Source organism: Toxorhynchites rutilus, chromosome 2, assembly GCF_029784135.1.
Source record: "Toxorhynchites rutilus septentrionalis strain SRP chromosome 2, ASM2978413v1, whole genome shotgun sequence".
NCBI classification, from domain to species: Eukaryota; Metazoa; Arthropoda; class Insecta; order Diptera; family Culicidae; genus Toxorhynchites; species Toxorhynchites rutilus.
Genome location: NC_073745.1, coordinates 57,746,089 through 57,770,967, shown reverse-complemented (window position 1 = coordinate 57,770,967; position 24,879 = coordinate 57,746,089). Strand labels below are relative to the sequence as shown.

The following is a 24,879-nucleotide window of genomic DNA, read 5'->3' as shown; positions in this document are numbered from 1 at the left end:
TTTCTATAACTATAGAGCTAACGAGCGAAATTCTTATCGCCTCGATTTCTATAATAGGGCCCATAGTACGACAATGATGTAGTACCAGTTATTTGAGATGTCTTTGTAGAACAAAGTTCTTTTCTTTCTCTTGAAATAATCGATATAGCCCCTTTTTTTTCTAAGTTACGTTAGGGTCACCATGAAAAAAAAACTGTTTTCTCGCTCTAACTTTTATAATTCAAATTATACATGCAAACTGTCTTCGAAAGACTTTTAGAGCTTACTAATACAAACATTTTTCGATGCAGAACTTCGCAATATCTCAACTTCACTCAATGTTATTGATATTTCGTCCCAAAAAATACGTTCTATTCAATTGTTTGTCATTCTTTCTGGGGCAAACAAAAACAAATTTTAATGGCGGCATTTGAAAGAGCATATTTCACTCTACATTATGTGTGATTTCCAAAACTATGTTATTTTTTGTGTTTGAGTAAATTAAAAATGTAATCATGCATTTTTGGGTAAAAAACATCAATAACTTTGAGTAGGATTAATATACTGACAAGTTCTGCATCGCAAAATGTTGGTATTGATAAGCTCTAAAAGCCGTACGAAGACTGTTTTGATGTAGAATTTGAAATATAATAAATGTTAAATCAAAAAACCCGTTTTTGGTCACCCTAATGCAACTTGAAAAAAAAACGCTAATTCGATTATATTAACAGATAGAAAAAAGTTTTGTTCTACAAATGTATTTAAAATAACGGGTGCTACAACATTATCAAACAATGTTTATCTCTATTTATAATGAGAAAAAAAAAGTTAGATATTTTATTTCATCGACAATATAGGATGATCACTATTTTTGATAACATAAAAATGAGCGCTCTATCATATGTAACAACTTTGTCGAAGACAATTTTTGTCTAAATGATAAATCAAAGTTGTTTTTAGCACTTTTTTTCTAAGTTACATGAAAAAACGGGGGTTTTTCACTCTAACTTTTATATTTAAAATTTTCCATCAAAACTGTCTTCATACGACTTTTAGAGCTTATCAATACCAACATTTTGCGATGCAACATTTTGCGATGTTATCAATACCAACATTTTGCGATGCAGATGCAGAAATTGCGATGCAATATATTAATGCTGCTTAAAGTTATTGATGGATTTTCATTCATGAACTCTTGATTCAATTTTAATTTACTCAAACACGAAAATTAACATAGTTTTAAAAATCACATATTATACAGAGTGAAATTCGTTCTTTCAAATTCCGTCAACAAACATTTTTTATTTTCTCCCCAAAAATAATGACAAGCAAATGAAAAGAGCGTGTTTTTTGGGAAGAAATATCAATAACATTGAGTGAAGTTGAGATATTTACAAGTTCTGCATCGCAAAATGTTTGTATTAATAAGTTCTAAAAGTCTTTCGAAGACAGTTTGTATGTAAAATTTGAAATATGAAAGTTAGAGCAAGAAAACAGTTTTTTTTCATGGTGACCCTAACGTACCTTAGAAAAAAGGGGCTGTATCGGTTTTTTCAAGAGATAGAAAAAAATCTTTGTTCTACAAAGATGTCTCGAATAACTGGGACTACAACATTGTCGAAATATGTTTACCTCTATGTATAAAAATAAGAAAGTTATATTTTTTATTTTATCGACAATTTTGGTCACCCTATTTCTGAAAACATAAGAATGAGCGCTCTATCATATGTAATAATTTTGTCTCGGACAGTTTTTGTCTAGAGAATAACTGTCGAGCTCCAAATGCTAATTTCCACTTAAATGCATCTCCTGGATCATTGTGCATTGTAGATATTTTCCGTTCACAAATAAAAGCGCTGTAATCGCTTCAGAACAAGTTTATTTATAATTTTGAATAATACAATAAATTTTCATGTTTCTGTAGCTGATTTCTGAATTCCGAAAAATGTTGATGATGATACATCAAGTAGAGGAGTGTCTCGATTGGCAATTTCGGTCACCAACATCTACAACCACGTGATGTTTTTGGGTTTCAATTTTGTTACCAGTTCATTCATCTTGTTTTGGTACCTACAAAGTTGGTGCCATTATCCGAGTAGATTTGGCACATTCCCCTCTTCACGAATTGAATTATTCAAGAAAAAATAGGTATTTTTTAAGGAAAATTTCAACAATTTCCTACATTTCAGCCTTTGATCATAATTTTGTAGGTATTATAGCTTTTATGTGATTTTTTTTTGTAAAAAATCAAGAAAAATTATTTGAAGAAGATATGATTGTGTACTATTCGATAATAAAGTATGTATATAAAAATAATATTTATAAATAATTTATAAAAAATGTTTTCTTTTATCAATAATAGAATAATTGAGGAGGAAGGAAAAATATTATTTTAAAATTATTTGCTTCATTGTTTTTGTGTTTGTGAAAAAGAGTGTTTTTTTTATAAAATTTGTCTTACCGTTTAGAAATTATTTAAGTTAGATATAAAATTAAATAAATTAGAATATAGGAAATTTAAATATAAGTAGGTTTAAATTAGCTATAAAAAAAGACGGGTGGGTAATGTCGGGGACATAACCGGAGTGACGTAGGACTATACAAAGGGAACAGCTTTTGCTAATTATATATTTTAAATATATTGTTTTACTTTCTTCTCCTACGTGAATACCTACCTATCTACCTGAAAATGGATTAGTTTACTGTTTACTCTTTATGAACATGTTGGGGGTTCTGAAAAGAACCTTTGGTGTTGTGTTTTTGCGTTTTTTTTTTTTCAAACTTGATTCTTGATTTTTTTCTGAAGGCTTTGTACTTATTAAATGTTCAACGTCGGGCATCTTTCGGCGTATACACATACCGTACAATCAAAATGATGGCTGTGATAGGGAATGCATAGGTGGTCATCAGCTCGTTCACTATCATATATTTCACTATTGAGCACATTACCGTACCTTAAACTGTGGTTTCGGAGACGAATGAATTGTAAGATTTGTAGTCTCCGCAAACAAAGTAAATAAAAATGAAAAAGAGCTGAGGTTTTGGAGACGAACTCTACGATCTGTCGAGAAATAGACGAGCTATAAGCGTTCTGAAGTCCTTTAAAATAAGAACAGAGCAGCAGGAAATACATAGCTCATCATGTTGCTCCTTAGTTATGTTTCTATACAATGCAGATGTAACCTCAGTCAATTTTCAACATCAGTTATCAACCAAAGAAAGCAGTTCTTGCTACCACGAAAATTCGTGAATGCCATCATGCATACAATGTGTTGTAATTTGAAGCCACTTTTAATTCGGGAACCATGCATGGGTTTGTGAAAACTGAATGATGAATTTAAAAGACCCCAACCACTAATAAGTTCAAGAACAAACATAAACAAAAAAAAATCAGTTTATATTATATGTCACATTATGTCACTTTAGAATGCATTGGTATTGTGAAAAACTTTTAATAACTCTTATTTGAAAGGTTTAATGGCCCTGAAAAGCGCCGTGTTTTACGGTGGCTGGTTTTGCCACCAAAGCATTTTGTATAAACAAACTTTTTCCTTCTACCTGCTGCCATTTTGCGATTGCGTTTGCCACTTGCTGAAACTAGTTGTTTTCACCGAACCGAATGTGCTCTGTTCTGTAGGTGGGTTTTCTTATTGTCGTGAGCAGCTTTGCAAGCCAGCTCGAGCACTCCGGTGGCCGAAATTCTATAACCGCTATTAGGTATACTGGTGCTCCGGCACCAATCCGTTGATGTGATGTGATGTGAAACGATGTCATACAACCACACTGATTTACGGTTTGAAAGAGAATGATATATTTTTCAGCGGATCCGCGCGTTTTGTACTTTAGCGGTACACGGTCACAGGATAGAGACAAATCGGCAGACTCAGCCAAAGGGGCGAGTCCAACGAGACGAACGAATGAGCGTTAAAAGGCAGCGATGGCAAAAAAATACTTTCATTAAAATTTGTTCGCTCGTCGGATTCACATGCAGGCTAAAAAGGGTCCTTTTCAGGATCACAAAATTATCTTTAATCTAAAGAGTTTACTGGTTTTTTTTTTTTTTTTTTATCCAAAATATATATTTTTATTAAGGCTCATATGGCGTCAACCTGACGGGGCCGGGAGTTCAATATTTCGACAATGTTTGCCTTATAACTATGTTAGTAATATGTAACCGATTACTCGCGGTTGACTCGAGGTTAGTATTACAAGTGTTTTCGTAATTGTGATGTTGCTGTCTTCAATGATCTGTACCTGTGCCCGACACGGGATACTTCCTATTGGGATGCAGCTGACCATTAATCAGCAACGCCCCCCTAGTCTGTACCCCATATCTAGCGTGGTGCGTCTTCTCGAGGAATCCAGGATAGAATGGTCACTAGCCGGCGCAATCATCAGCTCGTGTAGAGTTGTCATGAGCGGTACAACCTTTGGCTTTTGTTGAATCATCAGTGGACTGCACAACCTATGGCCCGTGTATCTGTAAGGCGGCTCGCACACCGAAGCAATAAGCAACTAGAAATCAGCAATACGCAACATGCAACAGGAAACATATTTTGTTGTACTTCGCATACCAAAGCAATTCGTGTTGACGACATTGAGCTTCGTTTACCAGTTTCGAGGAGCATTGATTTTCAGACGAAATGAACATGTTTCTAAAGTTAAAATTATGAATGAAAATTATTTTCTCCGCATCAAATTAATATTCTATTTCAACTAAAATACTTTTTTTCAGGTGATGAAAAAATCTCACACGAAAATTGTGTCTAAAGACAATTTATATTATAATGAAAAGTAAAAATATCGGAAATGTATAGACAAATGGTTAAATAAGAGTCGGAAATGAGTGTTTCAGGTGAATCAATAACATAAAGTAGAAATTTTCACTCAAATTTTATCATTTCAAAACTGGATTCACGCTTCCTAATCTGATAGAGATTATACTATCGAGTTTGGGACCCAAATTATGGCTCCACATTGAAAGTCTCCACCAGACGTCGACACTGCACCACTGTCATCGCGAATCTGCGTTGACGGCATTGAGCTTCGTTTCTAGTTTAGGGAAGCGTCAAAGAAAAAAATAATTTCAGTTGGAATGAAACCGTTTTTAAAATTAAAATTATGAATGAAAATTAGGTTTCCCGTATCAAATTAGTATTCTTTTTGGATGAAAAATACTTTTTTTTGCAGGTGGTGAAAAAATTTCTAAGGGAAATTGTTTTTGAAGACAAGTTAATATTATAATGAAAATATTCAGTAACAATGTTGGAAATGTATCCACAATTAGTTAAATAAAACTCGGAAATGCGTGTTTCAAGTAACTAAATAACATTATGTGAACATTTTCATTTAAATTCTAACATTTAAAACCTGGCTCAGTGTCTTCTGATTTGATAGAGATTACACTAACGAGTTTGGAACCCAAATTATGCCCCTAATTGAAAGTCGCCGCCAGTCGTCGACACTGTCGCACTGTCATCGCGAATAAAGAATCTCTTGTTCAAAATGTCATCTGATGAAGACGAAGTGATAATGTTGTGGCAAATTTTGAGAAAGAAAAGAAAAAGGAGACGATATTGGATTCATCCAGCGTTTGAAGCGTTGAGTAAACATGGAGCCAGTATATGTGCTCAAGAATTGAAAACGCATCCCACACAGTTTCAAAACTGCTACCGAATGAGTCCGAGTACTTTTGAAATGCTAGTTCAGCTGATAGCACCTCATATTACTAAACAAGACACCAATTACAGATATGCGATCAGCCCACAGGAAAAACTTTTAATCACATTAAGGTAAGATGAATTCAATAAAACAAAAATTTGGAAAACTCAGAGTATACTTATATTAATGATATAATTAAAAAACATAACATAATTGATATTATGAATTCCTATCGTCATTAACTGATGACATTTTGGGTGAAAAATTCGGAATATATGTTGCTGCAGATGAAACCTGTCCTCCACCATATTCTGTTGTTGAATACAAATGCGAATAAGTTGTGTAATTGGAAGCATTTGATTGAACTGAGTAGTTGGAATCAACAGGGCTTGGTATTACTACGAATGAATTGCTTTGTAATGGATTATCGCACAATAGTTCATCTAGTGTTTCGAGAGTTCTCTTTTTAAACTGCCTCTTTTGATAATCGTTTAACTTTGCGATATCAGGGAGTAAACTTTTTAAAAATTCCATATCTGGATTACTCTTTTCTACTGCAGACCCTTTTTTTGATTTCATATATTCTATGAAACACTTGTCAACTTCATTAAGGGTTTTTGGTGGAATTTTTCGTCGTTTCATTCCTCGAATGCTTGCATTATCCGAGCATTGGGCGTGAGTGGATTTATTTTTCTCCTCTGGAGGTTTATCACATGTCACATCCTGAGAGTTTGTAGCAGATGCGATAATTTCAGATACATAAAATTCAAAGTCACTGTTTTCTTGCGGTATTTGGTCTGCTTCGTTAGGTAGATTACTTTGTTGCGCTTTTGATTTCATAAAAGGCGTGAGGAACTGCATCACGTCCTTCAAATAATAATCTTTAGTTCTTTTGGCTCCGCTTCCTGATGGTGGTTTTTTCATACTTCTCGAAAATGCCGTCCGAAGATTTTTCCATTTTTCTTTGCATTGAGAAACTGAAAAATAAACAATAAAAAATCTAATTATAGAAAATTTTTGCAGGTATTTGGCTACAGGATGCACTTTCAAGGCGCTCACCCATATATTTATGAGAGGAGACACTACTATAGGATTGGTAGTAAAAGAATGTACAAAGGCTATATGGAATGTTCTTCAACCGCTATATATGCCTGTTCCGACAGAAGCCATTTGGGAATCGACAGCGCAACGATACTATGAATTATGGGACCTTCCAAACTGCATAGGCTCAATCGATGGGAAGCATTGTCGAATAAACAAATTTTCCAAGACCGGATCGCATTATTATAATTACAAAAGTTTTTTTTCGGTGGTTCTGATGGCCTGCGCCAATGCTGATGGGATATTTTTAACAATTGATGTTGGGGAAGCAGGTAGAATGAGTGACGGTGGCGTTTTTCGCTCTTCCACTCTTGGAAGATTGCTAGACAAAGAAAAACTCCTTATTCCGGAGGTAACACCATTGCCAAATGACGAACTCGATTTTCCATTTTACTTTGTGGGAGATGAGGCGTTCCCTTTAAAAAAAAACCTAATGCGACCATATCCACAAAGGCTTCTTGATAATGAAAAACGAATATTTAATTATAGACTATCAAGAGGGCGAAAAAGTATAGAATGTGCATTCGGAATGCTAACTTCCAAATTTGAAATTTTTCAAAGGCCAATATTATGTCAAGAAGAGTCAGCTATTTCAATAATTAAAAGTGCCTGTGTTCTTCATAACTTTATAAAACTCAGAGAGGGTACGTTTTCAATTCCACAGGTTGCAAAACATAACCGCTTGTATAGAAATATTCTTGCTCATAATTCATCAACAAATAAAAAATCTCCTTCTGAATTACGAGATTACTTGAAATCATATTTTTTGAGGCCAGAAAACGCCTTACAATGGCAAGATAACTATATTGTATAATTAAGATCGTTTTGAAAAAATAAATGCTTGCAAAATACTTACCAGATAGTTTTAATTCACTTCCAATTGCACCCCATGCTTTCTCCACAACATCTCTTTTGCTATGATCCTGTCTTCGATAATCATAAATACATTCGTATTTCTCAACAACTTCTACAAACTTGATGTTAAATGCTGGATCGTCTGACATTTTGTAAACAAACTGCTTGATGAACGAAACTTGTCAAATTATGAGCAATATAGTTGCTTATCAACCAACAAGCCGTGTTGCTAGCAATATATGTTGATCTACAAAGGTGATAACGATATCGTATTGCGTCGGTGTGCGAGATCAACAAAAATCAAATGGAGAAACCTATTGGCGATAATATTGCTCATTGCATGTTGGTAATTGCTAGTTGCTTATTGCTCCGGTGTGCGAGCCGCCTAAAGAGTGTGTGTATGTATTGCCGCGACTAAGTAAAAGTTTATAGATCGGATAGGAGGGATACGAAACAGGGACACAACGAAGGAAAATTCATTAAACGTTGACATCGGCGTTTCTGAGGAACAGGTATAGATGAAGCAGAAGATCAGGATCACGGCTACCTAAGATATCCCGGACGGGGATATCCGATTGTCTGCCTTTTGCTCTCAATGCTCTGTAGAGCTGAGAGCGGGCAGCATGGAACCGAATACACGACCGGACAATATGCTCGGTGTCGTGGTAGCCATCGCCACAATCACAAAGATTGTTTGCTGCGAGCCCAATGCGATAGAGATGCGCGTTTAGGTTGTAGTGATTGGACATAAGCCGAGATATCACGCGAATTAAATCACGACCGACATTCAATCCCTTAAACCAAGCTTTCGTCGAAACCTTAGGGATAATCGTGTGTAACCAACGACCGAACTCATCTTCACTCCACATGCGCTGCCAACTAACGAGTGTGTCCTGACGAGGAATGTGAAAAAATTCGTTATAAGCAATTTGCCTTTCAAAAAGTGAGCCTTCTGAAGCGCCCACCTTAGCTAGCGAGTCCGCTTTCTCATTCCCCGGAATCGAGCAATGAGAGGGAACCCATGCTAAGGTAATCTTGAATAATTTTTCGACCAAAACACTCAATAGATGTCTTATTCTTGTTAGGAAATAAGATGAGCGTTTATCAACTTTCATTGAGCGGATTGCCTCTATTGAGCTGAGACTGTCTGAAAAAATAAAATAATGGTCGATGGGCAGTGTTTCAATGATCCCTAGTGCGTAGTATATCGCACCCAGTTCAGCGACATACACGGAACAAGGATCTTTGAGTTTGAAAGAGGCACTGGAATTTTCATTGAAGATGCCGAAGCCAGTTGACCCGTTTATGCATGAACCGTCAGTAAAGAACATTTTATCAGATCTAACTTTCCCATATTCTGCCGAAAATATCTCCGGTATATAATCGGAGCGTAGATGATCTGGGATTCCATGGATCTTTTGTCGCATGGACAGATCAAAATTGACAGAGGAATTGCAAAAGTATGGGAAGCAAACTTGGTTGGAGATGCCCGGTGAAGGGTGCACTTCATGGGTAAGGTACTCATGGTATAGAGACATAAAACTTGACTGAGGAGTCAGTTGGAGTAGATTTTCGAAGTTATCAATCACCAATGGATTCATGATCTTGCAACGGATGAGAAATCTGTAGGATAATTCTGTGAACCGAAGAGTAAGCGGGGGTACTCCTGCCAAAACTTCGAGACTCGTCGTATGTGTCGAATGCAAACACCCCATGGCTATACGCAAGCAACGATATTGTATCCTCTCCAGCTTGAGAATATGAATCCTGGCAGCTGATCGGAAGCAAAAACTGCCATATTCTAACACTGACAATATCGTTGTTTTGTACAAATGAATGAGGTCTCCTGGATGGGCGCCCCACCATGTTCCGGTTATTGTTTGGAGAAAATTGATTCTTTGCTGGCATTTCTGTTTCAATATATGTGTATTCCCCAGGTACATTTAGAGTCAAAATATACTCCAAGGTATTTGAAAAACATCGAGTGCCTGATCGCTTTGCCGGATAGGTGAAGCTGGAATTGGGCGGGTTCGTGCTTCCTAGAAAAAATCGACCATTTCGGTTTTCTCCGTAGAGAATTCGATACCCAGCTTGAGAGCCCACGTGAACAGGTTGTTCAGGGTATCTTGCAAGGATTTTTGCAGAACGGCGGGATTAGTATCCGTGATGGAAATAACTCCATCGTCTGCAAGTTGTCTCAACGTGCAATCTCTAGTTAGACAATCATCTATATCATTGACGTAAAAACTGTACAAGAGGGGGCTTAGGCAGGAGCCTTGTGGCAGGCCCATAAAACTGTATCGAGAAGATTTCAAGCTGCCATGATTGAAAAACATGTGCTTTTCTGAGAGTAAATTGTACAGAAAATTATTCAGAATTGGCGAAAGTCCACGATTATGAAGCTTCTCTGAGAGAATTTCCATGGAAACTGAATCAAATGCCCCTTTGATATCGAGAAAAACGGAAGCCATTTGTTCTTTGCGAGCAAATGCGATTTGGATTTCAGAAGATAGCAGCGCGAGACAATCATTCGTCCCTTTACCTCGGCGGAAGCCAAACTGCGTATTTGACAGCAAATTGTTCGTTTCAACCCACTTGTCCAAACAAAGTAGAATCGTTTTCTCTAACAATTTACGAATACAGGATAACTTTGCAATAGGCCTATACGAATTGTGATCGCAAGCCGGCTTGTTGGGTTTTCGTATGGCTATCACTCTCACTTGTCTCCAGTCATGCGGGACTATATTCAGCTCCAGAAACTTGTTGAACAAGTTCAGCAAACGCTGTTTTGCCAAGTCGGGAAGATTCTTCAACAAGTTGAATTTAATCTTGTCCGACCCCGGAGCTGAATTGTTACATGAGAGAAGGGCAATTGAGAATTCCACCATCGAAAAATTCTCATAATCGCCTTGGAGCGGAATGTCGCGTACGACTTTTGTGCAGGAACGGAATCGGGACAAACCTTTCTTGCAAATTTGAAAATCCAACGGTCAGAGTATTCCTCACTTTCATTTGTATGGTTCCAGCCACGCATTCTCCTAGCCGTATTCCAAAGAGTGCTTATAGCTGTCTCCCTTGACAAACCATTGACGAACTTCCGCCAATATCCACGCTTTTTTGCTTTAATCAGACCTTTTAGTTTGGCTTCTAGAGCTTGGTACTTCCGAAACCATTCCACTAATCCAGTTTTCCTGAATTTTTTGAAAGCGGATGATTTTTCAAGGTAGACCTTTGAACACTCCTTGTCCCACCAAAGTGATGGAGTTATCACTCAATATCCCCATCTTGTTCGGCTAAACCTTCCTGTTTAGCGATTGCGTTTGCCACTCGCCACAGGATTCACAGTTGGAAAATTTCTTCCCATCCAGCTTGTGACATATTTTACAGCAAATTACATTCAATGGCACGTTACCACCACTCATTGTCGGATTGGAGGTAATTTTAACCTGTAATTGAACATTTGCGACAGTGGTACAGTGTCGACTTTCAATGTGGGGTCATAATTTGGATCTCTATGTTTACAAAAATGTCCAACTAAATAAGTCGCATTACATGTCCGTCCAATTAGCTAAATGTCGAACTAATTGTAAATTGTATCTGGAAACAATTCAAGAATTGGTGAAAATTGAATAATCAGGAAAGTCCCCAACTAACAATAAGCTCAGAACAACTGCCAAATTCACATACTCATCAGATCCTGGCAAACAAATTATGAAAACATCAATTTGTGTTTTATTATTATTTTGGATAATGTTTTAGAAAGCATTGAACTGTATTTCCTAAACTCATTTTTGGAAGGTTTAATGGCCCTGATTGTTCTGGATTTGCCACCAAAGCAGTTTGTAAAAAGAACAAACTTTTTTCTTCTGCGACCTGATGCCGTTTTGCGATTGCATTTGCCACTCGCCACTCGCTGCAACTGCCTGTTGTCTTGATGTCCACCGAACCGAATGTGTTCTGTTCCGAATGCGGGGTTTCTTATCGTCGCGAGCAGCTTTGCCAGTCAACTCGATCACTTCGGCGGCCGAAACTTTATAACGCCGGCTAGGTGGACTGGTGCACTGGTACTAACGCGCTCGGCCTAGCTACCCTTGCGGGGAACTCCAGATCAACACGGTTCGAGCGAGATTTTGCCTTTCCTTTCACTTTTCCTCTTTTACCATGTCCAGACATGGCTGCTTGGGTTGGTTTGTTGATGTGTTGTGATGCGAACCGATGTGGTGTACGGTTTGGATGAGAATGATCGTTACGGCAGCGGAGCGGGGATTTTTAAGCTGACTGGCTGGCTCGAGAATTACGCATGTGTGAGACTGCGACCGATGTTTCGTGCATTTTTTTTCTTTTTCCTTTCCAATCGTGCTTCATTCTATTTCGCTGCTGCTCTGGTTGCCCGTTTTGGTCGGTACGATTTGAGGAGCACAAAATGGACCAATCAAAAATGGGCTCATAGTGCATTTTGACAATGCTTGATATTTCACAATTATTCAATTATTTATCTCAAGAAAAATGAAATGTTATTCGTTATGATAGATGCGTAGATATGTTTCCTATCAATTGATACAAAAACCTTTGCGATCTATTGAGAAATGCTCGAGTTATAAGCGTTCCAAATCTTGCATTTTTCCTACTTGTTCAGTGCCTAGATTTCCATTTCACCCCCTATATCTTCCGGTTAGACGTAGTCCTACGTCAAAATTACACACACTTACACATACACCTAACACATAAACCTGTTGACGGGCGAAAACGCAATAAAAGTCGTGGATTGAACAATAGGCGGTTTAATAAGCGACATCCGAAAAAGGGAACGATGGGAAAAGGAAAGCACTACTGTGTCCACAATAAAAAGCTCTTTATGGAAGGCACAACAAAAGCTTATTGAACGATTCAATTTTCTAAAATTCGAATAGAACATTTAAAAACGGCCGTTCGACCTGAAAGGACGGAAGGATCAGGTATGAATTCCGATAAAGAGCAAGACCCAGTAGTAACTTGGAACTTTCCATTTTTCCCATCAGGAAAATAGTTATATCCTGGATTTGATTTCCGCTGATCACGCCAATCCAGAGGGATACTGCTGTCGTCCACCAAGTACCCAATCGACGAGCAATTAGAGTCGCCAACGCAACAGGGACTCTGAGCCGCGGCGAGACTTAGACTGATGTCACATTAGGCGGATTCACCGCCGTGGATATCGCGACGGTTTTTTTTCTCGATATGAATTCGCTTTTAAAACCGCCCCGCTCTGTGTGACATGGCTCATTCACAATACACTGTAGATCCTCCGCTACGGTTTTACTCGCGGAATCCGCGGCGGCGAATCCGCCCAATGTGACATCAGCCTTACCACGACGATATTCCGCCCGACAACATCCGGCCGGCCACATCACACTATCACATACACACATGTAAGTTAATAAAAAAAAAAGGAAAAAATCTATCAGTGTTTTTACTTGAAACTGAATCCTTGATTTGCGTCCACATAACGGGTGTTAAATAGAAAATGAGAATTTTTTCAATCACAGATAAAAAAAAAATTTTTTTTCATCGATTTCAGTATTTTTTATTAATAACATAATGTATTTTCTTCAAAAAAATGTCAATGAATGTTTGAGTAAGGGCCGTGGTCTGCTGTTCGACGCAACTTTGTCGCGATGCTCTCACAAGAACGTTGTACGGCACTTACGTCCATTTTCCGGATACAATTCCGGATTCTTGTAGTCAGTTGCTTCGTGTCCTTGGCCCTCCAATTGTTTTTATACACTAGGGCACTGAGTGAGCCAAAGAAATCCTCTATTGGGCGGCACTGGGGCAAGTTTGTTGGGTTACGATCTTTCGGCACGAACGGTATCTTTTTCTCCTCAAGATACGCCAGCGTCTTCTTGGCGTAACGGGAAGACGCCTTGTCCGGCCAGAAGACGTACTTCCCATCCGCGTGATGCTCGTTCAGGAACGGCAGCAGGATTTTATCGAGGCACTCTTCTCGATAGATTTGTTGGTTGATTGCCAGACCGCTCGGCTTAAACCAAAGCTTTGAAATGTCCCGGTCGGAAATGGCGATGTACAACATAACCTTTTTCTCAAACTTGTGCTTGAACTTGTATTTCACTTCAGGCGGTGTGGATGACTTGTCGCTGGAGTAGTAATTACAATTTCCCGGAATATGCGTTTCGGACAGTGGAAAATAGCTTTCGTCGTCCAGAACGAAAGACGTCCCGCGGTATTTTTTGGTCATCCACCGACACTGTGATTTAACCGTCTCAATCTGCTCCTCCGTGTACTCCGGCGACCTCATCTACTTCCTGCAGACGATTCCTTCCATCTTGAGGGTCCGATGGATCAATACGTGGGAGCAGCCATATTACCGACCGGCGTCATGCAGGCTGATTGCGTCCTTGTTGTCAAACAGCTTCTATAACGATGTCTTCCTCTGCTTCGTCATTATCGTCACCGGATGACCACTTCCGACCTTCCGCTCTACGTCCAGGGAACCCAGGATACGATATACCGTACTGACAGGTACATTTTCTTCCTTAAAATGTGCCACCGTGAATTTTTTCCTTGCTGGAAATGCGTTTCGTAGAACCGTACAATGCGTTCGCGGAGCACGTGCTGTTTCGACGCTATCTTTGCTTTGACTAAATTCAAACTAGCAAAACCAAACACGCCTACTGTTTCTAGGGAGCCCAAAGAGCAATTTTCTTGGAGAAAGAAAATTTTTCGCTCTTTATTTGAGTTACTTAAAGGTATTGAAAAAAATTCTCATTTTTTATTTAACACCTGTTAGAGAGTGAGCCGACCTTGAGCCTCCGAGGATCAAGCTCGAGCTAGCCAAGTGAAAAGAGGCAGTTGAAAGCCCACCCTCAATGGTCCCCGTGGCTTAGACCAGGGATCGAGGGCCTTTTGGCATTGGCCCTTCTGGCTAGTCTGACATAATTAAGAGAGAGAGTAACACTCTTATGGTGATGATGCACCTCGGATTCTTGATAGTGATTCAAATCTAATTTATCGATTTTGTTTAATTCAAATGACTCTATTTTCATGATTTTCATTTATGAGATGATCAGATCATGAGATGATCAGAAAAATTCACGTCATAACTTTTCTTTTTTTTTTTTCTTTTTTTTTGTTTCAAACGCTTATTGCTCAAACATTTCATGATGGGTTCATGAGATTTCTGTGTCAATCGATTTCAACACTCCATAACAATTTTTAACATTGAGAAAAATAAAATATGTCATGGAACAAAGTATCGAACAATTGTTTAATGTCAACCCCTTTCCTAACGGAAATACACACTTCTGATTGGTCGAAATTGACGACGGATGCGGCGGCTCATGTTCTTACGATTATTGGTCAGTTATTTCCCGATGGATTAACGAGATATTTGCATCAATCGATCTGAGCACTTCATAACAATTCATCACAATGGATAACATAATATATTATATGAAACTAATCATCAAACAATCGAAAAACCCCCAAACGGAAATACTTCGTTCTGATTAGTCGAAATTGAAGATACATTGCAAATACATGAAAGTCCCTACTTACGAGCTTTTGTTCCCACCGAAATGTGTTCCCTAACAGAGATTTCTAAATCAAAGTGCCTGGGGTAATCGACATTGCAAATATATGCAAGTCGGGGGAATTTTTATATTGCCAGTAAGGTGAGTGATATTTGGAACTTTAATGGTGGTTGCTTCGTAAAATTTCATATCAATTGCCGGTCGTGCATTGTGAAACATTTAGCACAAGTGTTAGTGTAAAATTGTATATAGTAGCGGTTGTGTTAGATTGAATCAAAATATGGAACTATTTATTTCAGTTTGCATTAATAAAAACCAATTGAGAACGGATCGTCCGGTATTAGTTGTCTGTTTTGTTGTGTTCATTTTCACCCAACGAAACTCATGCGGCGAAAAAAACTGGAAAAGTGAAAGAATAAAGGGTGTGTCACATCAAATTGCATCACGGAAAAAACGCTGTAGAAATTCGCCCAGTAGACCGATCCTTTTGAAAATTTTAGACAGTAAAATAAAAACTATAAAACAACTTTTGGCATTTTCTTTTTATTAATACTTCGAGCCCAAGCCCGTATGCTCGCACCTTCCTCTTTACCCCGTCCATAAGGTTCTGTACAACGTCAGGTTGTAGTTTTTTTTAAACAGAAATCCATTTTCTCTTGAAGTCCGCCTCCGATTTGACAACTTTTGGGTTCTTCCGGAGGGTCTGCTTCATAATCGCCCAATATTTCTCTATTGGGCGAAGCTCCGGCGCGTTGGTCGGGTTCATTTCCTTTGACACGAAGGAGACCCCGTGGGCTTCGTACCACTCCAACACGTCCTTTGAATAGTTGCACGAAGCGAGATCCGGCCAGAAGATGGTCGGGCCCTCGTGCTGCTTCAATAGTGGTAGTAAACGCTTCTGTAGGCACTCCTTAAGGTAAACCTGCCCGTTTACCGTGCCGGTCATCACGAAGGGGGCGCTCCTCTTTCCGCAAGAGCAGATCGCTTGCCACACCATGTACTTTTTGGCAAACTTGGATAGTTTCTGTTTGCGAATCTCCTCCGGAACGCTGAATTTGTCCTCTGCGGAGACGAACAACAGGCCCAGCAGCTGACGAAAGTCCTCTTTGACGTAGGTTTCGTCGTCCATTACCAGGCAATGCGGCTTCGTCAGCATTTCGGTGTACAGCTTCCGGGCTCGCGTCTTCCCCACCATGTTTTGCCTTTCGTCGCGGTTAGGAGCCTTCTGAACCTTGTATGTACGCAGGCCCTCCCGCTGCTTGGTCCGCTGGACGAATGAACTTGACAAATTCAGCTTATTGGCGACATCCCGGACCGAACTTCTCGGATCACGTCTAAACTGCTTAACTACGCGCTTGTGATCTTTTTCACTGACGGAGCATCCATTTTTGCCGTTCTTCACCTTCCGGTCGATGGTTAGGTTCTCGAAGTATCGTTTTAGTACTCTGCTGACCGTGGATTGGACGATTCCCAGCATCTTACCGATGTCCCGATGTGACAACTCCGGATTCTCGAAATGAGTGCACAGGATTAATTCACGACGCTCTTTTTCGTTCGACGACATTTTTCCAAATTTAAAAAAAATTGACAGTGAAGCATGGCCAACGTGATCTATACACTCTTATCTGATTATAAGCGAAAGCTGAAGATATAATTCCTAAAAATTAAATTTCTACAGCGTTTTTTCCGTGATGCAATTTGATGTGACACACCCTTTATTCAAAAAAGTGATTTCCCATATGCTCTACATATCGTGTTAGGTGCTGTTAGTCCCATTGAAATTCACATTGAGGCATATTGCATCGTGTTCCGTTAGGTTTAGAAGCGAAAATGAGAATGGGTTTAATAAACACTCAGAAAGTAAAAATTATAAAGGAAAATTACCTTTTCCATTTCAAATATGTGAGGGACTTAGAATGCAAATGGTGTAAGTGACTTGATCGATTTCTCTCCATCGACTTTCTCTTTTGATCATAACTTAACTGCAAACACATTCCCAGCTTATTTGACAATGTGGACAACAGGTCAGAACCTCAATTATCGGATTCTATAGCAAAACCAAATTGGAACGTTTTTGTGTGCTGAGTTATTCACGAAAGAAAAAGTTGATGAAGAGAAATCGATCAAGTCACTTACACCCCTTGTATTCTAAGCCCCTCATATGTTTTCTCTATACAGCCATTCCATGCCAAACCAATATAGTGGTTCTCAGATTTTCGTCAAAAGTGGTAATTTTGTTCTTTATCGCAAAACATTAGACCCGTATTTTTTTATTTTTTTTATTAGGGTGCCCATTTCCATTTAAGGGTGGTCCAAAAAATCAACTTTTCCCTTATTTTTCCAAAAATGACTTTTTTCAAAAATTCATAACTTTTGAACTACAATACCGATTCAGATGATCGATATATCAAATTAAAGCCATTAATTTTTCACTTTTTTCAAAAATTACTTTGTGTTTCATCACTTTTAAACTGCTGGACTGATTCAGATGATTGATGTATCAAATTAAAGCCAATAAGCTTTTGCCAATTAATTGAATTCTGGTCGCATACATTCAGTCTAGTCGCAGTCGCAGTATTGAACGAAGACTGAAAAGATGATAACTTTGGAAAATCATAACTTAAAAACGAAAAATAACACATCTCTGATTCTTGGATACGTTATGTAAAAAAAACCTCAGCTTTCAAGAAAGAATATCAAAAAATACAGCATGCTCGGTCCCGAAACCATGTAAACTATAAAAAACCAATACTGTTCGATGCCCAGAGAAGATACCTGCAACATCTGTAAGTTAGCTTTCCCCGCACATCGAATACAATCCTTTGTTCATCGAAATCGATGAACATGTCAAATGACAAGTCTGACGGAGGCCATATTAAACGTCATGGAGACCATAACGCTTCCGTTGAACTAGGATATAAAGGCCTACGAGACGACGCATCGATCTTCTTTACCTCTCTGACGGCTGAAGAACGTCAGCCTTTGATTTTTTATAATAAATTTTAATAAAGTGGATTAGAAAAGTTAATGAAGTGAAATTACTTACCGGATAGTTATCGCGTAGTGCTACTCTCTCCTACCATTGCCGTCTTGGGGTCCGCAGAAAGTGAAAAAAGGGTTACTTACCTGGTGGCCACTCCGTTGCTCCCGCTTCGTTGCTTCCGCTCCGCTGCTCTCGCTCTGCTATCGCTATAATAAATAAATAAATAATTACGAAATCAAAATCCATTTTTTCGCAATTCTAATATTTTTCAAAAAAGACTATCTAATTGGCTTTAATTTTATGTGTCGATCATCTAAATTGGTCCAGTAGATCAAAAGTTATGAATTTTTGTGTTTTGTGAAAAAAGAGGAAAAAAATGATTTTTCGAACCATCGATTAACTTTGAAAAATCATAGCTCAATAACTAAAAAAAAACGCCTCTCGGGTTTCGACATATGTTATGTAAAAAATCCTCAGCTTTCCAAATATAGCGCCTTTGATCCCGAGACTTTGAAAACAATAAAAAACGAATACAATCACTAATAACGAAAGCAGAATTCGAATTTTCTGCAGGTATAGTATTTTTTCAAAAAAGACGAGTGGGTAATGTCGGGGACATAACCGGAGTGACGTAGGACTATACAAAGGGGACAGCTTTTGCTAAATATATATTTTAAATATACTGCTTTATTTTCTTCTCCTACGTAAATACCTACCTATATAACTGAAAAATGGATTAGGTTACTGTTCTTTATGAACATGTTGAACGTTCTGAAAAGAACTTTTGATGTTGTGTTTTTGCGTTTTTTTTTTTTACAAACTTTCTCAATTTTTTCTCACTATCTTATAGTTGCTTCTTGATATTTTTCTGAAGGCTTTGTACTTATTAAATGTTCAACGCCGGTCATCTTTTGGCGTATGCACATATCGTACAATCAAAATGATGGCTATGATAGGGAATGCATAGTGGTCCTCAGCTCATTCACTATCATATATTTCACTATTGAGCACATTACCGTACCTTAAACTGTGGTTTCGGAGACGAATGAATTGTAAGATTTGTAGTCTCCGCAAACAAAATAAATAAAATGAAAAAGAACTGAGGATTTGGAGACGAACTCTACGATCTGTCGAGAAATAGACGAGCTATAAGCGTTCTGAAGTCCTTTAAAATAAGAACAGAGCAGCAGGAAATACATAGCTCATCATGTTGCTCCTTAGTTATGTTTCTATACAATGCAGATGTAACCTCAGTCAATTTTCAACATCAGTTATCAACCAAAGAAAGCAGTTCTTGCTACCACGAAAATTCGTGAATGCCATCATGCATACAATGTGTTGTAATTTGAAGCCACTTTTAATTCGGGAACCATGCATGGGTTTGTGAAAACTGAATGATCAATTTAAAAGACCTCAACCACCAATAAGTTCAAAAACAAGCATAAACAAAATAAATCAGTTCATATTATATATCATATTATGTCACTTTAGAATGCATTGGTATTGTGAATAACTTTTGATAACTCCTCTTTAAAAGGTTTAATGGCCCTGAAAAGCGCCGTGTTTTACGGTGGCTGGTTTTGCCACCAAAGCAGTTTGTATAAAGAACGAAACTTTTTTCTTCTGCTACCTGCTGCCGTTTTGCGATTGCGTTTGTCACCCGCCACTCGCTGCAACTGTCTGTTGTCTCGATGTCCACCGAACCGAATGTGTTCTGTTCTGAATGCGGGTTTTCTTATCGTCACGAGCAGCATTGCCAGCTAACTCGATCACTTCGGCGGCCGAAACTATATAACACCGGCTAGGTGGACTGGTGCACTGGTACTAAGGTGCTCGGCCTAGCTACCCTTGCGGGGAACTCCAGACCAACACGGTTCGAGCGGGATTTTGCCTTTCCCTCCACTTTTCCTCCTTTGCCATATCCAACCATGGCTGCTTGTGTTGGTTTGTTGATGTGATGTGATGCGAAACGATATGGTGTACGGTTTGGATGAGAATGATCGTTACGGAAGGAAGGAAGGAAGGTCTTGTATTATAGAGACTTTAAACTTTTGCAGTTCATTCGTCTCTAGCCTTGAGAAAGGCCCTTTGAAAACTCTACTCTACTTTTACTCCAGCGCTACCACCTCCACCCTCTTGCCTTGAGAAAGGCACTCGATCCCTCGCCGTCCAGCCCGTCCAGCAACGATGTTGTCCAGTCGGTGTCCACACAAAGAATGATCGTTACTGCAGCGGAGCGGGGATTTTTAAGCTGACTGGCTGGCTCGAGAATTACGCATGTGTGAGACTGCGACCGATGTTTCGTGCATTTTTTTTTCTTTTTCCTTTCCAATCGTGCTTCATTCTATTTCGCTGCTGCTCTGGTTGCCCGTTTTGGTCGGTACGATTTGAGGAGCACAAAATGGACCAATCAAAAATGGGCACATAGGGCACTTGGACAATGCTTGATATTTAACAATTATTCAATTATTTATCTCAAGAAAAATGAAATGTTATTCGTTATGATAGATGCGTAGATATATTTCCTATCGATTGATGCAAAAACCTTCGCGATCTATTGAGAAATGCTCGAGTTATAAGCGTTCCAAATCTTGCATTTTTTCCTACTTGTTCAGTGCCTAGATTTCCATTTCACTCCCTATATCTTCCGGTTAGACGTAGTCCTACGTCAAAAGACCAGGTAATGCCAATTATATAGAGAAAAACTTTGTTCTACAAAGATGTCTCAAATAATTGGAGTTACAACATTGTCGAACTATGTTTACCCCTGTCTATAAAGATAGGAAAGTTAGATTTTTTTTTTCATTGACAATTTTGGTCACCGTTTTTTTGACAACATAAAAACGAGCGCTCTATCATGAGTAACAACTTTGTGTAAGGCAGGTTTTGTCTAGAGAATAACTGTCAAGGTCTAAATGCTAATTTCCACTTAAATGCATCTCCTGGACCATTGTGCATTAGTGCCGGACCGTTAGATTGTGGGTATTTTACGTCCACGAATGAAAACGCGGTTTTAATAGAAATTACTTCATAACAAATTCATAACTTTATTAATAATTTTGAATAATACAATAAACTAGCTTGTTTCTGAATTCCACAAAGTGTTATATCTAAACACCAGAGTTTATACTGAATTGGTTGGTATTAATGATTGTATTACTGCTACCACGCAATGATAATGATACATCAAGTAGAGGGGTGTCTCGAAAGGCAATTTCGCTCACCAAAATATGCTTTGAAGATTGCATAGAGCATTGTTCTTTCAATTCGAATTTGATTTAATATAACGTAATCTAGCTTTCATCAAGAATAAATTGACTTCAAGCTTTTAAAATCTAATTTTCATGTGAGATTCAAATCAATGGTGCCATCATAATGCACGTCATTAATCATAAACCATTGCAGTAGTAACAACCGTCAAACAGGTTAATGGATTGCCCCTCCAGAGATTGTCGGTTTTGTCGCCTCGTTTTAGTGGCGGCAATGATTATGCATTCATTAGGCTATCCGCCATCATTTCCTATTGTGCCGTAGGTACCGAAAACGGTACCATTTCACCTGACTCACACGGAAAACTCGCTCCCCACTGGACACCCGTTTTGGGAACAAATTTCGCATGACCTGACCCCATCTAACCGTGGGTTTTCGCTCGTCCGGTTGGTTGCTTGCTGCTGGTGTTCCATTCGTTTGACGCTCACAAGGGTTCATTAGCATAGGAAATTATGAACATAACATTTATTCAAATGTTCCACCTTATTTTTCGTAACCTCGATCGCTGCCGGTGGATTACCGACCGCAGCACCCCTCGAATTGCCCTCCGTTGCGAACAAGAGTGCCGCTTGGAAGTTCTAATTAACATTGTGAGTACGCCAGTGCTGGTTTGCGGGAAAAATGATCCTCCATTGTTGGAGAACTTTACTCAATTTGGGGGCCGTGAAAGAGAGCGGCCAAAATAATGAACCTCCGAATTGTTGCAGTTCGTGCACCTCGGTAGTCATCACCGGTGGAAGGAATCATCTCAAAAGGCTGCGCTAATTCCCGTACTTTCCCTTTAACAATCAATCGGAAAAAAAGCCAAAAGCTCATATTTTTCCTCCTAATTGTAATTGGTACCTGCAGCCCAGTGGAGCCTAATTTAGTCCGAGTACATCAACCTCCTCTCAGCTCCGGTCAGGACCTGTATCAGGACGCATGGTAACGCATTTAAATTTCCCACAAGGCCGACATTTGGGTCGTGATGTTTCAGAGCGAACTATTTCGAACCGAAGGTAATTTCAATAATTTTCAACGGGAAGCGAGCGTGTTTTGTGCGGACCGTTTCTCCCCCCCCCCCATCCTTCCATCGCTTTGTTGGCCCGGGAAAAATAAACCAAACCGGAGGAAGAAATCTGTTCAGAAAACGCTACCTGGCGGGTGAGATGATTATGCTCGCGTCACGCAACAACGGCAAACCCGGGTCGCTCGCAGCTTCCCTACGGGAAAAGACCCACACGCAGCAGCAGCAGCAGTGTCTTCTATCGAAAAATAGTGCTGCGTGTGCAATGGGTAAATTAAAAGTCGAAAATTGACTGCTCCCGGGAGTGCTGCCGTTGACCGCGTTTGGTTTCGTTTGGTCACGAAATCCGCAACCGATTCCGCCAACGGTATATTGGGTATCGAGTCGAGGATATTTCGGAACAGATCGCCCCGGGATCTGACTTCACCTCGGTACGCGTAATTTAGTACAGTTTTACGAAAGCGTAGTTTCACCAGCGGGATACAATTAGCGTGCCGGAGTGATCTGGTGGTAGGTTTGGACAGGAGTGTACCACAAAATTGCAGCCGTATACTTTGCGCCGGCTGCTGCTGCTGCGAAATCCGGATACGGCTGTGGTGCCTTTGTTGAGGGCAACATTGTTGTGCCCACAGAAATCCGTTTTCAAATGTACCACTGCAAAAGAACGATTCTTTTCGCGTGAGATTTGTTTGTTGGGAGTATTCGAAGACGTGTTTTGGATACAGAAGAATAAAGGCTATTCTTTGACTTCAATTGATATGAATATGAAAACCAAGTAATATTCCTTCCGTTTACATCCGTTTACATCAATTGACTATTTGACGAAATGAAAATCCGAAAATCTCATGTGTCACAACACCCCGTTGAATTTACTTTTACTAAAAAATTCCTAGTACTTCTTCCGAAACTCATCATTATAATACCAGATTATTTTCTCTTATCTCGTTCAAGATTTTTCAACCACTTGCAAATAACATAGTTACATAGAATAAATGTTTGATACAGAAAATATGATGGAATAAAGACAGACCCCTCCTCTCTTCTTCCCTTAGAGAGGGGAGAGGAGTGTCACCATAGAAACGTTTCGTGTCCCCTAAAATCTTCACAGACCAAATTTGGCTCCATTTGCTTGATTAGTTTGCGAGTAATGCAGAAATTTGTGCTTCATTTGTATGGCAGCCCCCCTTAGAGAGGGGGGTGGAGAGTCTAACCACCATAAAAACATTTATTGCACACTTAAATCTCCACATGCCAAATTTGGTTTCGTTTGCTTGATAAGTTCTCGAGTTATGCAGAAATTTGCGTTTCATTTGTATGGGAGACCCCCTTAGAAAGGGGGGAGGAGTGTCGAACCACCTTAGAAATGTTTCTTTCCCATAAAACCTCCACATCCCAAATTTAGTTCCGTTTGCTTGATTAGTTCTTGAATTACAGTGATGCCTTTGAATTCGGACGCTTTTTTATCCGGACACTTTTTCATTACATTCAATATCATGCCTAAACCATGACATTAGGTTAGTTTAGTGTCAAACATAGTACCTAGCTGTTAACAAAAAATCCACGGGGTTGTATCCGAGACACGACCGCTTAGGACGTAGGACTACACAATCTTTTTTTTAAAATTTTTTGGTTTATCATTTCGGATATCATTTGCGAATACGTCGAAAGTTCATAAATAACTCTTTAGTGAAAAGTTCCGGGGACCCAGAAAAGGTTTAATGGCTTGCGTGGTTTTGTAGAATCATTTAGAGAAGCAATGATTCTTTCTTGCCTTTGCGAGAACAATACACTAATTGGTCATGTGTCGCAATTTGTTTCTTTATATCAATGCACGCATTGCACTGAGTATTTAACGAGAGGCATCTTTCGTGCATCGCCATTCAACAATCATCAAATACACGCCTAACAGATGCACAAAGTTGCAGCGATAAACTTCAAGTGAAATATTCGCTAACGTTTACAGCTCGAGGGGAAACAAAACGAGCAGAATAAGCGACCTTTGTTGTTTCGGGCACAGAAAGATTCTGAGAATTTTCCTCAAATTCCTCAAATTACAATACTTACTTACTTCGCAAATATTCTCTTTTCGCTATCCCCCTTCTTTGATTCTATTCTTCTTCTTCTTTTTTCCTTTGTTTACGGAGGCTGTAAATCCAAAGATTCATTCGTCTCCGACTGTTTCTATTCTAGCGGCTGCATAGGTTGCTCGTTATTGACAGCTCTGTTCGGGAAAGCACACAAATGGACAGAACAAAGGTATGGGGAAATGGGAATGCTTTCAATTTTCATCAATTTAAACCATATACAGACTATTGGGTTGTAATATATAGCATATCAAACAAATCTAAGAAAATTTCTGATTCGATTGGTATGCAAATCATTAAAATCCGTTCGCAGTCCTACGTCAAAAACTATGGATGGGTTATACCTATGATATAACCGCAAGGTTGACGTAGGACTGCCGTTGGCTTAGTAATCTTTTGTGTTTTTTCAAT

General features: G+C 39.0%; 2 protein-coding genes across 2 annotated transcripts; one reads left to right on the top strand and one right to left on the bottom strand.

Moving 5' to 3' along the window:
* The first annotated feature begins 5,484 nt into the window (after positions 1-5,484).
* On the top strand, positions 5,485-7,855 carry LOC129769545 (uncharacterized). The gene is made up of 3 exons (XM_055771893.1): positions 5,485-5,665; positions 5,730-5,771; positions 6,664-7,855. The coding sequence occupies exons 1-3, from the start codon at positions 5,604-5,606 to the stop codon at positions 7,553-7,555; spliced, it is 996 nt and encodes a 331-aa protein (XP_055627868.1). The 5' UTR covers positions 5,485-5,603; the 3' UTR covers positions 7,556-7,855.
* Positions 5,816-7,832, bottom strand: LOC129769547 (uncharacterized). Its single transcript, XM_055771894.1, has 2 exons — positions 7,598-7,832; positions 5,816-6,617 (listed from the first exon to the last, which is right to left on the bottom strand). Exons 1-2 carry the CDS (start codon positions 7,743-7,745, stop codon positions 5,860-5,862), a joined length of 906 nt encoding a protein of 301 aa, XP_055627869.1. The 5' UTR covers positions 7,746-7,832; the 3' UTR covers positions 5,816-5,859.
* Positions 7,856-24,879: the final 17,024 nt, after the last annotated feature.

What these genes read in the sequence shown, in the direction of transcription:
- LOC129769545 (XM_055771893.1), top strand. Translation starts at nt 5,604, where the DNA reads ATGTGCTCAAGAATTGAAAACGCATCCCACACAGTTTCAAAACTGCTA. An exon ending in CTGCTACCGAATGAGTCCGA is followed by an intron (nt 5,666 to 5,729) that starts GTACTTTTGAAA and finishes CACCAATTACAG; the next exon opens with ATATGCGATCAGCCCACAGG. An exon ending in AAACTTTTAATCACATTAAG is followed by an intron (nt 5,772 to 6,663) that starts GTAAGATGAATT and finishes AAATTTTTGCAG; the next exon opens with GTATTTGGCTACAGGATGCA.
- LOC129769547 (XM_055771894.1), bottom strand. Translation starts at nt 7,745, where the DNA reads ATGTCAGACGATCCAGCATTTAACATCAAGTTTGTAGAAGTTGTTGAG. An exon ending in AAGTGAATTAAAACTATCTG is followed by an intron (nt 6,618 to 7,597) that starts GTAAGTATTTTG and finishes TTTATTTTTCAG; the next exon opens with TTTCTCAATGCAAAGAAAAA.